At 34.9% G+C, this 14189-nt stretch overlaps 1 protein-coding gene across 1 annotated transcript; it reads right to left on the bottom strand.

Moving 5' to 3' along the window:
* Positions 1-3117: 3117 nt before the first annotated feature.
* Positions 3118-13973, bottom strand: b4galnt3a (beta-1,4-N-acetyl-galactosaminyl transferase 3a). The gene is made up of 20 exons (XM_058416768.1): positions 13758-13973; positions 12737-12753; positions 12577-12618; positions 12364-12459; positions 11259-11349; positions 10908-11008; positions 10674-10741; positions 10418-10493; positions 10197-10263; positions 9640-9786; positions 9190-9299; positions 8100-8203; positions 7944-7999; positions 7641-7842; positions 7302-7537; positions 5720-5873; positions 5525-5597; positions 5155-5308; positions 4917-5043; positions 3118-4619 (listed from the first exon to the last, which is right to left on the bottom strand). Exons 1-20 carry the CDS (start codon positions 13963-13965, stop codon positions 4526-4528), a joined length of 2223 nt encoding a protein of 740 aa, XP_058272751.1. The 5' UTR covers positions 13966-13973; the 3' UTR covers positions 3118-4525.
* Positions 13974-14189: the final 216 nt, after the last annotated feature.

Raw genomic sequence — 14189 nt, 5'->3', positions numbered from 1 at the left:
CCACTTCCACAATAAGCCTTTGAAACGTCATCGTACCTAATAACACCTAATAATGACTAATGCAGTTTTGGTAATCTTAAAGCTTCTAAGAATTATGTCAGAAAGCTCCTGATTTAGCTTAAAAATGAGTATATCTATATCAACACACTCAATATAATGTTTATTGTTATCTTTTAAACATGGAAACAATACATATAAAACCAAAGACTGCCATTTTGGGCTTGAGATTCTCCTTTATTAAACAGCATTAGAAATCACAGCAGGTCTTTCTAGCACTAGTGTGTTATGGCAAGTTTGTTTAGATAAATTCAATAAGTACATTAAACAAGTTACAGGTAAATTTTTATAGGTGAAGTTAGTGTAGTGTCTAAAAATATCTGTGTGTGCTCAACTCTCTCTCTCTCTCTCTCTCTCTCTCTCTCCCTCTCTCTCTCTATAATGAGAGCAATCATTAATATCGTTTAGCACAGGTATGTGATACTTACATCACACATCCCTCAGGTCAACCCTCCATTCACAAACTCGACCACACCCCCGCTTCCACAGTAAGCTTTGAGGCGTCATAGTACCTAATAACACCAGCTAATGCAGTTTTGGTAATCTTAAAGCTTCCAAGAATTATCTCAGAAAGCTCCTGATTTAGCTTTCAATTTTTTAACCAGAAATCTTAGTGTAGTGATTCAGGACTACTCCATCTACGTAGTGTTGGGATTATGTTTGTGATCTTATTAGAGATATGCTAACATCGTGCCAACACATTGCAGAAATGCCAAAGCACCAGAGATAAAAATAGTCACTATGTTAAGATATTTGTATAAGCTAGTGACCTAGTGACTACTTTCATATTTGTGTATATATCTTAACCTAGTCATTACTTTCATTTCTGTGCTGTGTCAGAGATTTTAATGCACATACACATGTCTCAGTGTGCTCAACTCTCTCTCTCTCTCTCTCTCTCTCTCTCTCTGTCTCTCTCTTTCTCTCTCTCTCCCTCTCTCTCTCTCTCTCTCTGTCTCTCTCTTTCTCTCTCTCTCTCTCTCTCTCTCTCTCTCTCTCTCTCTCTCTCTCTCTGTCTCTCTCTTTCTCTCTCTCTCCCTCTCTCTCTCTCTCTCTCTCTCTCTGTCTCTCTCTTTCTCTCTCTCTCTCCCTCTCTCTCTCTCCCTCTCTCTCTCTAATGAGAGCAATCATTAATATCTGTAAGCACAGGTGTGTGATACTTACATCACACTTCTCTCGGCTCCACCCTCCATTCACAAACTCGACCACACCCCCGCTTCCACAGTAAGCCTTTGAAGCGTCATCGTACCTAATAACACCAGCTAATGCAGTTTTGGTAATCTTAAAGCTTCTAAGATTGATCTCAGAAAGCTCCTGATTTAGCTTAAAATTTTTAACTAGAAATCTTAACATAAGAATGATTCAGACCAATCTATCTTTGTAGTGTAGGTATTATGTTTGTGATCTTATTAGAGATATGTTAACATCGTGCCAACACAGTGCAGAAATGCCAAAGCACCAGAAATGAAAATAGTCACTATGTTAAGATATTTGTATAAGCTAGTGACCTAGTGACTACTTTCATATTTGTTTATATATCTTAACCTAGTGACTACTTTCATTTTAAGTACTTGGGGTCAACAGTCCACAATAATGGAGAGTGTGGGAAAGAGGTAAAGAAGCGAGTGCAGGCAGGTTGGAATGGGTGGAGAAAGATGTCGGGAGTTCTGTGTGATAAAAAAATATCAGCGAGAATCAAGGGGAAGGTGTACAAGACAGTGGTGAGACCGGCCATGCTGTATGGTTTAGAGGCAGTGTCACTGAGGAAGAGACAGGAGTCAGAGCTGGAGGTAGCAGAGCTGAAGATGTTGAGGTTCTCTTTGGGAGTGACACGGTTGGATAGGATTAGGAACGAGTACATCAGAGGGACAGCTCATGTTGGACGTTTGGGGGACAAAGTTAGGGAGAGACCAGATTAAGATGGTTTGGACATGTTCAGATGAGGGAGAGGGAGTATATTGGTAGGAGAATGTTGGACATGGAGCTGCCAGGCAGGAGGCAAAGAGGAAGGCCAAAGAGGAGGTATATGGATGGAATAAATGATGATATGAAGCTAGTGGGTGCAAGTGTTGAGGATGCAGAAGATAGGGATAGGTGGAGAGAGATGATTCGCTGTGTTGACCCCTGAAGGGAAAAGCTGAAAGAAGAAGAAGAAGAAGAAGTTTTTAATTTAAAATTTTTTTTACATAAATTGAGAAGCAAATTGAGGAGTACACAAACAAAAACTCTTATTTGTATTATTGTTATTTTATCGGTGTCACCTTAAGAGCAAAACTTATGACAAAACCAAATACTCTTTTTAGTTTAGTCGTTATCTTTTAGTTTTGCTGAGGTGCTTGTATAGTGTTAGGCCAGTAAATCCGGTCTTACCTGTGCACGAAGGTGCATGTCAAAACTCGTATTAATTAAGTTTTAGACACAAAGGTTTTGCACCTAATCCTGAAACGCCCCAAATCTTGACTTATTGTCATAGGTCAGTTTACGTGCTGCTGACCCATTATTAGCTGACTTGATAATTAATTGAGCAGGTTTCCAGGTGTACATAACACACACACACACACACACAGACACACACACACACACACACAGACACACACACACACACACACACATGTATATATAAGTCAGATGAGAAATTGATAAAAACAAAATGAGATTTAATGTAAGCATAATATTGCACTGAAAAACTTCTTTTTCATTATATTTATATATATATTTATATATTTATAATTATATATTTATATATAAATATATATAATAATATATATATTTATATATATATATATATATATATTATTTATATTTATATAAATATATTTATTATACAGAGTCTGTAATTACAATATAATACATTATTATGCATATACTTGCAGTTATTAGAGTTGACAAACTTTAAGTCTGACATAGGCATACTAAGCAAAATGCACAGGTTTAAAGATGTTCATAGGTTTGGCTAGTTCATCAAGTAGAAAATAACAATGCTCATAAGCTATATATATATATATATATATATATATATATATATATATATATATATATAAATACAAGTATACACAAATAAAAGTGTGACACTGTCATGCCATACAATATTTTTACACCTGTACAGTACAAATGCAGCATACATTCAAAATATATAAAAAAGAAAAAAATACTGAAAGTCTATTAAAATTCTAGAGTAAAATACACAAACCTTGTATCAGTTAGTACATAATGTCCCTAAATAGATACATACATTCAATAAGAAATTAATGGAATGAATAGGATAAAAAGGAATGCATATACAGTGGCGGCCATTTTTTGTTGTTTTTTCATTAAATGCAAAACCAATTTTCATAGTTCACTTGCCCGGCCACCGTGGTTATGAATGGCCTGTTATGATCAGACAGGAAAAAAGTGCTACACATATGTTGGGATTTTTCAAACATTGTTGAAAACGCTGTAATCAGGGGTTGTTTTTAAAACATATCAAATGTGTCACGGTTTTAAATTTACTTAACACTTTTGGTGGATCTCTTATTTAATCAAAAGTAACACGTTTTTTTAGCTAAAAAAAGGTTTTGCTTTTTAAGTTTTTTAAAAACTTAAAAACTAGGGCTGTCAGTTTAATGCGTTAACTTAGTAATGAAAAAGTAACGTGATTAAAATACTTTAAGGCAGTTAACGCACCCTCTCCCGCCCTGCCTCGCGCCAGACCTGTACATCATCTTAGCACTGTAAGCTGTAGTGACGATGCAAAACCACGACAAAGATCTTCCCTCTGAAGGGACAATGTAAATTTAAAACTCATCCAGATGGAGCCACTGATCAAACCAGTCATCTGCATTGTCTGCAGTAAGGAATTTGCATACCATCGAAGCAGTTCTAGCCTGAAATACCACATGAACTCAACGCATGTTGTAGCGAGTTCTACAGTTAGCACAACCCCGGCTGCTACAATCAACATGCTCTGCCAAACCACACTGCCTGAGGCTAGTCGCGACAAAACGAGCAAGCCTACATCGGAAATACTTGCAAATACGATAGCTAAATGGATTTCTGTGGACTGTAGGCCTGTTAATATAGTGGAAGACAAGGTTAATGGATGCATTTCGAATAGTCAAGAACTACAGTACTTTCGAAAATAAATCAGCTGTTTGACACTGAAAAAAATCAAAAGAGGAAAGATTAGCTCAAGCTAAATATGTTGTAGTCTAAGTGATAGGCTGTTTTTATAAAAAAGTATTTGTTGTAATGTCTATTTAATGCTCGTTTAACACAGTAATGACTTTAAATGATCATTTTGGGGGGAATTTCTCAGCCATTGTTCATGTTTGATTAAATGCGATTAATTAGATTAATTAATCGTCACATCATGTAATTAATTAGATTAAAAATTTTGATCAACTGACAGCCCTATTAAAAACACTTCACAACGCACTGCGCGTCCTTCTATCAGTTGCTGTACAGTACATGTTGTTTCATTCATTGTTCATTCGTTGTTCCACATGCCATGCTTTGAATGGTAGAAGTGTAAAAAATTCCTGATGTTCAGTCGCTCCACCTCCAGCTTGTTCAGTAGAATTCTGAATAAGATATGAACAGCATACAGAATAAAAAATGATAAACTAATATCTGAAAAAATTAATCTTATTGTTAGATTTTGGGGTGTTACATATTATGTGAAAATAATATGAGTAGCTATGAAATAATAATTTATATATAATTAGATGACATTATAATGGATGACATAAACTTGCATATGAGTTATTAAGTCAAAATTATGACATAGATGGTTGTAAACATCACTATGAAAAGTACTTCTGTACTTTTAAACGCTGAGATGATCTTTCAAATTTTATTAAATATTGGCCTGTACTTACCGGTCCAGCAATTCCCAGTCCTCTCCACCCCACTTGTCTGTAAATTCTTTAATATTCATTCCTCCAATTTTAACCATGTCTGATTTATAAATTCCAACCAGACCATATCCCATTGTTTCCCAGAATCCTGTGTCACACAAAAAAATAGTTATTATAACAAATATAAAAGACATGGACTGTAGCCTAAACATAAATTATCTAAACATAAATTATCTAATGTGTGATATAACATTACAACCTGCAGGGGCCTGGACTGTTGCACCACATTCCAGTCTCATTACTACAGGAGCAAACACCATTTTCCCTTGCACACAGTGTTTACGCAGGGAGTCTAGTATTGTCACAGGATAGTGGAGATGCAGGTCAGACAGAAACAAAATGCTGTTGTCATCCTGATGGAGGAAAGAGAAATTAGCAAAAAAACATAGATTAATAGGTTAATGTTAAATATAGACACAATAGATTAGTGTTAAATGTAGTGATACAGATTTAAGTGTTTCATATAAAGTCTATAAAATGTTTATTATAAAGGTTCTAAAATTATAAATATAATTAAAAAATTATAATATTTAATTATTTATTAAATTAAATGAAAAATGGTTTCCTACTCTAACAAGATCTATTCCTGCTTGGAGTCCTGGTGATCTGCCAAAAGGTCCACCCAGACTCACAAACTGGTAGCTGTGTATAGTGCCAAAAAAAAAAAAAAGACAACACACAAAAAAATATTATTTGTCCATGCATATCACAAAAGTTTATCATGTACACCTGGTCCATCTGGGTTTGATAAGCAAAAGTTCTACCTTGGTACATTTGCATTTTTCAGTTCCTTCTCTACATCAACGTCGGTGCTATTATAGTCTATGAGAATGATGTTGAAGTTTTTGTCTCCTGTGGCTTTGTACACTTTCTCCATTTCCTTTATGAAATGTATGACCCATCTTCCTTGGTTTCTCACTGTTGAAAAAAGTACCAAAAAACAGAGACTATTAAAAAGAGAGCATTTGAGCACAACAAGGCCTTACACCTGGGACTTCAGGATTTCAACTTAGATACTTAGACTGATTACGTTGGATAAGCTAATAAATCACATAGAAATATTATATACAGCTCTGTGGGTGGACCTTAACAACTTTGCTGTAAAGAAAGATAAGAGGAAAATGACCAGATTGGTTTGACCTGTCAAGAAGGATATAGTAACTCTAATAATCGTTATTTACAACCCTGATGAGAAGAAAAGCATCCCAGCTTGCAGAAAACAAGGCTATATTCAAGGTTCAAGGTTCTTTATTGTCAATACCACCATATGTGCAGACATACAGAGGAATCGTAAAACCGTTTCTCTTCTCTCGTCAGTATTAACATTGTAATTTCAGTCAGTGCAACAAAGAACAGATTTTGTGACGGTACCAGCAGTATACTTATAATAAATAGATATAAATAAACCAGAGAAAAATAAATTGAACATCTGAATGGATATATATCTGAGTAAGTGTAAAACAGTGAATTCTATTAAATATACAAATATATTCTAAGGTTCAGGAGCAAGTGTGGGAGGAGGGACATGATGGACAGAGTATGTGGTTTATATTACTACTCTTCATATGCCATGGTTACTGGCAACTGGCAATAGATACTTTCTACCTGAATGCCTATTCAGGACAACATCCTGTTCAAGATATAAGTCATATGCTTCTGTGTGTGTGTGTGTGTGTTTGTGTACCAAAAGTTCAAATAGCCCTGGTCACTTAGGAAAACTCAATGGATTTAGATTTGAAGTGAGTACAGCAGTACACACAATATATAAGCAAATAAATTTTAAGTAATTTATGTGTGGATCTGAATTTGTAACCAATGAGACCACAGTTAGGTCCTAACTGTTTTTAATTTGAACTAAATAAGCAGATAATTAAGGATTAATGCACACAAGTGGAAGAAAACACAGAACATTATTTTTTTTTTCTAATGGGTTTGTATTAAAAACAAGTTCCAAAATAAATGTGCCAAAGAGGTGTTAATATTCTGTGTATAGTTGGATTTTGCCGATTTAGTGAATGAGTTGAAAACAAAAATGTACAGAACGAAAGTTCAGACTGCCTCCAAAACAATATCCTGAATATAAGATATAATTGGTTTAGAGTGGCATGGCATGGTTTTGAGTGACAGTTACGTTAACCTGTAAAACTGGTTAAACAATTCATCACGTTAGGATGTGTTTACTGTCATTATTACTGAGAAAGAAGTTATTACTTATTATTGTCAGTCCATATGCAAATGAAGGCCAAGCTTTGTGCGAGTTAACTCCTAATTAACAAAAGGTAAAAAAAAAAAACCCTTGCCCTATTGCTTTAAAAGAGCTATTATTATAAGTAAATAAGTTCTGACCTGCTAGAATGACATGGACTATCGTGTCTGGATTCCAGGAGAAACCTTTTGGGCTGTAGAGGGTTGGACGTTCTGGATTCTTCTTATTATTTTTGTCCTTCAAAGCATAAAAATACTTGGAGAGCAGAATGATATCCCCCTGTGTGTTCTCCAGCTCTAGCTCCAACAGGTATCGACTGCCCACAGCATCATCTGTTTTCTTCTCCACATTTATCACACGCTTTAAGACCAGATCCCTGCACATCCATGAAAAGTCAAGTTAAATCCTAGGTTATATAAATTAGTGGCCACCAGTCAAAAAGATTCAGGATAAAGAAATAGAGGGTGTGGAATATATACCTTGTTGCATCTGCTTTGCTTAGTTGACTCATGAAGGCTTCAACTACAGGCATGACTTGTTTTTTGATCATTATAATATTTCCAGCTCTATTGCAAGTATTAACAACAAAATCACTCTGCTTTGCTTGGAAATCTGAAACATTCACACTGAAGACCTGTTTCCATTTTGGATTGTTTGTGTTCTCTGTTTTTGATTTGTCCACTTTTAGGGATAACAGAAAACAAAGATTGATCATCAATTAAATTTTCAACATTAGATCAGCTGGATTTTAACATTAGAATGGTATTAGTACTGTTAGCTACCTATTTCTTCATCTTCTGGTCTGTTTTCAATTTTCAGATATTGACCAAATCCACCTCTTGAAAGAAAGCAAACACATGAACGCATATATGAATAAATTAATTAAAGTACATATACAATCAATAATATGAAAGAGAGAGTGTCAAAGTCTACATTACCCTTTATCATATGTTTCATCCTTTTGGTAAAAGCATATCTCTCTCTCAATCCCTTCATTAGCTAGTCTTGTGTGGTCATTGGGATACACAGAGGAGTAGTGAACCTTTAAAAAAAACACAATTAACTGTTATTCATTAGAGTATTAAGGTACGTGGGAAAATAAGAACATTTTTTTCATTTCACTGTCTGTACTGCTTATCCAATCTATGTGTGTGAGGCGAACGTGCTAACCACTAAGCCACTGTATACAGACACCCTATACAGAACATTTTATATAAGATAATAGATAATTTTTCTGGAGTCTGAAATACTCTTCCTATAATTGCTTTAGTGTTTGTGTTTGATAGATGAAAACAGAAGGCTTTCATTCATTGTACATTCATTAACTCTCTTTTCTCAGTAGATCTGGACTCTATCCTGGTTTGGGAAGTGTGTATTTGGAAAATGTTTTGGTTGTATATAAATACTATCCACTTCAGTTAGGGTTCTGCAGCAGGAGTATGGGGAATGTGAAATTTAATGTGGCCCAGCTGCACACTATTTATGAGTATGTCGCTTTCTCTGTCAGTCTATCTTTCTGTTTGTTTGTCTGTCTGTCTGTCTCTCTCTCTCTCTCTCTCTCTCTCTCTCTCTCTCTCTCTCTCTCTCGCTTGCTCACTCTCAGTAACCCGAGGCAGATGTCTATAGCAGCTTGAAAGCATCCAAGCAGCCATCAGTTCAAAGCTCCATTTACTTCACATTCTTTTACTTTTCTTTTTGCTATTTATTTCTGAAGAATAGTGCCATAGAACACAACCAATCTAAAAAGCTCATGTGTATGTTCACTCTGAGTCTGCTGGGTTCCTAAGAAATATTTCATTGTCACTGTCACACAAACACCGGCAATTTAGTGAGGCCAATTTAATGAGTTCAGAGGTTACAGGAAACCAGAAAACCCAGACAAAAACCCACATGTACACAGCTTAAACATGTTTTTCTTTTAATATCGTTTCATTTTAACCATGATTTTCAATTTAGATGTACATATTAATTATAATTTTTAATTCAAAGTATAATTCCTTACAGAACACAAATTAAGGGTGTACTTACGTAATTTATCCCATCATATCTCTCAATAGTGTCGTTATTAAATATATGAAGTGGATAGTATTCACATTCAGGAAAAACATTTTCCAAATCTAAGTTCTTCAGCAGAGGTACTGTTGAGAGAAATAGAGAGGATATAAGTCATGAGAAATGAGTCTGAAGTTTATACTACTGAGAGTTTATTCACTCTAAAACCAGAAAAATCTGTAAAACATTTATTAAGAAAGGAAATGAATAACCATAAATATAGAGGAAACATGAGAAGAATCTCATAAAGATGTACTGTATTTAAAAAGGCTTCTGCCAAAAAATTGTAGGCACTAAGTAAAATTAGTAAATAAATAATTATATAAGTAAGTAAGTAACTATGTAAAGGTATAAATAAATATCCCCAAGGAGCTTTCAATATCCCGGCTCATGAAAATCCTGGGAAAACCTTTTTGAAATACTCACTTCTATACATAAAGTCTCGTGGGTCCGCTCTGACCATGTCCACTTGAGGCTTCTCTGGCTTGAAAACGGGGTCAGGGGACATCCTTTGATGACTGGCTTTTGTTTGAGGGATGTGATTATTTTCCACCAGCAGTATATTAGACTCATCTGTACCCACACAATGATACACACAAATTTATTCACTTAGCAGATTACTCCAAATTTTCTTGAGAAAGAATACAATGAATTCATCTGTGTCATTCAAAATTTGTTTAAAGACAGAATGTCTATGGTTCTGCACTGATTTTAAGTCAAAATTGCAAAGAAGTTTAATGACAGAGATACCACTTCAACTTTTGCTGCGGTACCCGTATTCATTTTTGTATTTGTTTTTGTACTATGAATAAATTGCATATGTTTTGTATTTAGCGTATTGTACAATTTTGTGGGTGAAATAGTAAGTTTATGCTGCTTGTACATGTATAAAATTGACATGGAAAAAGGTTTAGGAAAAGCTTAACAACCCACAAGCACTGCTGATTTAGAATAATAAGAGGAATGAGAGCCGTGCAACTCACCAACATAGCGTGACAAATACTCCGCAGTGATGACCTCAAAAGTACTCTCATCATCATTGCGACGCCACTGAAAACATATGTAATAAAATCCCTTAGTAAAAGACTTACAAGCTTTCACTGCGTGGTGAAAATTCACTTTTTATTGCACACATGTTAATGCAGGATCAGTGTTAGAAATGTAAAAAATGCTGAAATATACAATACAGATGAAACAGACATACAGCAACCTCCAGGTGATCCATTCCTTCACTTTGTTTGTAGAGAACTTCAAAGAAATACAGCATGTATTTTGATAGCCTAAAAAAGGTATTGTATTGGATTAATACACATAAACATTATGTAACTGATTAAGTCAGACACAGAAAATAGTTCCACTTACAGTTTATTCATTTATATATTTTATTATTTGAAATAATAATCATTATTTTCTATATCATTAATTTACTAGAAAAATCTGTATGAAAAAATGGTACTTACATTACAGGCTCAGATATTTGAGATGCAAATTTCTCATACTCTCCTGGGGCTGCCCATTCATCTCCTGACTGAGCAACAATTCAAAAAAGCAATAAGGCATGGGATACTTCTATAATATTGTTAAACAGCATACGTTGCCATTCATTTTACTATTACTATTACCTATATCCACCTTCATTTACCAGCTTCTCAATAACTTGATGTTAAAAAGTAAACATACATGGCAATTTTTACCTTGCCAAGGTAGGCCATCAGATTGACTTTTTTGGTGCTGTCATCTGAACTCAGCCAGAATTCTGCATTATTATCAGAGGCAATAGCAAAAATGTATTCACCTGGTAAAGAGCAAGCAGAAATGGTTAGACACACACAGCAGGACTGCCTAAACTTATTCACCAAAGGCAAAAGTGGCTGCAGACTTTCATTTCAACCAAGCAAGCTTCTACTTGTTTAATCAGTTGACTTTAGTGTTCAGTGAAAAGTAATTATTTGAGGAGCATATTTGCCTACAATGAAAACCTGCAGGCAGACCAGCCTGGGACCAGGTTATATTATAAAAAAAAAAGAAGAAGAAGAAGAATGTACCACTATATCTAGGATGAAGGTATCCAAAGATTCTCAGACCGTAGTTTTTCCATCCAGCACTAACAGCCAGCCTGGTGATTGTGGTTCGAACCTAAAATAATAATACCATACAACAGAGCTCTTAGTAAATGGAGGTTGCCTTTAAAACAGCAATTTGTAAATGTCTATCATGTTGTTTCATATGTATCTAAAAATCACCACAAATTAATCAGTCACATGTATTTACAATTAACAGCTGATAAACAAATATATTTGTTATACAATTCTATTATCTAATTCAGAGCACAACTTAGGGAAGCCTTATTAATATACAGTTCAGTTTGTAAGTAGCATAAGCACAAACTAAAATTGGAAGTCAATCAAAAAGTAAAAATGTACACTATGTACAATGTAAGGAATGCCAGCTTTAATTTTGTGGCATTCACATCTACATCATCATGATGAGAGCAAGTTTTAATTGTTGCATTTGCATTCAACTGTGTGTGTACAGCAGGACCAGGAAAGTACAAAAGCACATAGAGCAGGCCATCGTGATGCAGAGATAATCAGAATAAACTTTTGGTACACATTGAGGAATAACTTAACTGTAGTTAATGACAAGAGAAACCAACAATGACCCGAGAATAAACAAAGTATGGGCTTATGTATTACCCTGACGTTTGTGAAATTAAGCAATTTCTTGCACAATATCAGCATACGCTAAGAGCAGCATTAAGTCCAATGCCACTGTCAGTGTTCCCTGGATATACTCTTGATCTATCCATTCAGAGGATCATGAATTAATGAACTAATGAATGAACAGTGAAAATGCTTAGCTTGAGGAATGAATATTGTACAGAATAAATGTATATAACATGAACTGTAATTGCAGCAGATGAGTGCTCATCTTTTAATCCTCAGAGCAAAAAAAGTCCTAGGAAACTGAAATCTGTAAAAGCTTGCTAGTGAAATTTTTGTGTGTACTTTCAGTTGGATACCTGGAATATAATTTGTGCAGTTTTAACTTAGCCTTTAATCAAACTGCATTCACAATTGCACAATTTAAAGTGCGAAAACTTATCACTGATCTGTGTGTGTGTGTGTGTGTGTAAATGATTTCACCAACATGTGGGTAAAGAGGGTACAGCACGTTCGTCCTTAACTGACGTACAGATCCTCCACACCAGTCTTCAAAAATATGCATGTTCACTTCTCCTAGAAACTGTTACACATGATAAGGTAAGTTATTGAAAAAAACAGCAGTATGGAAATGTTTTTTGGCGCCCTTAAACACTCAAATGCAGCAATTTTTTGTAAAAGAAAATGTTTATTTTTTCACCTCGGGTTTCCATAATGGCTGATCATCTTGTGTGTTTTTCATCTGAGACAGATAAAAAAAATAACCTGTTTTGAATAACCTGTGCTACAGAATATCATGTTCAAATTCTCTAAAATGAAAGATCACAGCAAAGCAATGTTGATAAAAAAAATTATTCTACCTGTCTGTCCCAAAATCCTGAAAGAAAAAATACAAGTCTGTGTCATCACAAGTACAAAAACAACTAGAACTAGACAGAAAAACAAGAAAAACAAGCTTTGGAACATAGGAACCTAGTTGGCTAGCAAAATAAAGAAGATAATTTCCAATACAATGTACACTTCATCAGATCAGGGACAAACATTCATAGGAAAAACAACAACCTGCACAATGCCCTGATTTTCTGTTAAAACAAGGTTTTGCTACTTTTTTTGGGGGACACTGACCCCACAGTTAAATTAAATTAAGTGTCCAGGGAGTGTACACTATATAATCATGATCAGTGAAAGACCTTTTTTGACCCCATGTTCATCTCAGTCCACCCCATATAAGTTTGAGAAGCTATGTGTTAAGTTAAATGATGTCCAGTATACAGTATGTGTGGCAGCTTGGGCACCATTAATTTGTATAAGAGCAACTACCAGCTCTTTAGCATATACTGTAAATAAATTTTAATATCAGCCTTTATTTATAACCTAGACTGACCAGTTAATCTTCGACACCTCTTGGTGTCTTCATGCTCAACCAGTTAGCTAAATGAGAGTTGGGATAATCTCTAAATATTCAATGATTTATATATGGGCATCATGCTTCACAAGTTATTTAATTGGCAGTAGTTCTTGAATATCAAATTAGCTGACTGATTATAAGTAACTACAAGCCAATAATGTGGGAATTTGTTGGATTTTTGGATTTTTTTCCCCATATGAATCTCTGTAAGTAATGGTGAAACAGAATGAGAGTACACAAGTCTTGACTTGACTTGAGTCTGTTCAGTTAGCATCCTGAAAGTTTTATCAAAGTGAAGCAGAATTTAATCTGAGTATAAAGTTGTTATAGTATAAAAATAAATAAAAAGTATTGCAAAAATTCCTGAACCAAGTCATCAAGCACCTACACAAACCACCATTTATACTGGTATTATGGTTAATGTACTAAGATTATCGTTTAGTTGAATAGAAAACTAAGCAGTAATTACTCACCAAGGCTCGGTGTTTCACTTTTATCTTCATAAACAGAAAAACACGTGAAAACGATCAGTGCTACCACAGTCAGAAGCAATACCCTGAAAAGGTAAATTCTTTTGATACTGCAATATGCTCTGAAATTCTCCATGACCATCTTACTCGGAGAATCGCACCTGTCTGAATGTGAGAAACTAGAACACTGTACATGTTTGTGTGTGAGCATGCACCCAAGCAACACACACACGTGTGCATATATACACACCCAAGCAGGCTAATCAACTTTCCTTTGTTGCATTACTAATTAATGATTAGTTTAACTTGACTGATAAAGTGCTGTGATCATTTATGTGTGTGTTAGGGTAAAAATATGTGCAACAGGAGACCAGACTACCAGAAGCAACAGACTCTTCTTTATTTAGCTTAAATGCTTTATACATTTTCCAAACA

Source organism: Hemibagrus wyckioides, linkage group LG19, assembly GCF_019097595.1.
Source record: "Hemibagrus wyckioides isolate EC202008001 linkage group LG19, SWU_Hwy_1.0, whole genome shotgun sequence".
Lineage (NCBI taxonomy): Eukaryota > Metazoa > Chordata > Actinopteri > Siluriformes > Bagridae > Hemibagrus > Hemibagrus wyckioides.
The sequence above is the reverse complement of the archived record's forward strand: the minus strand, read 5'-3'. Positions and strand labels throughout refer to the sequence as shown.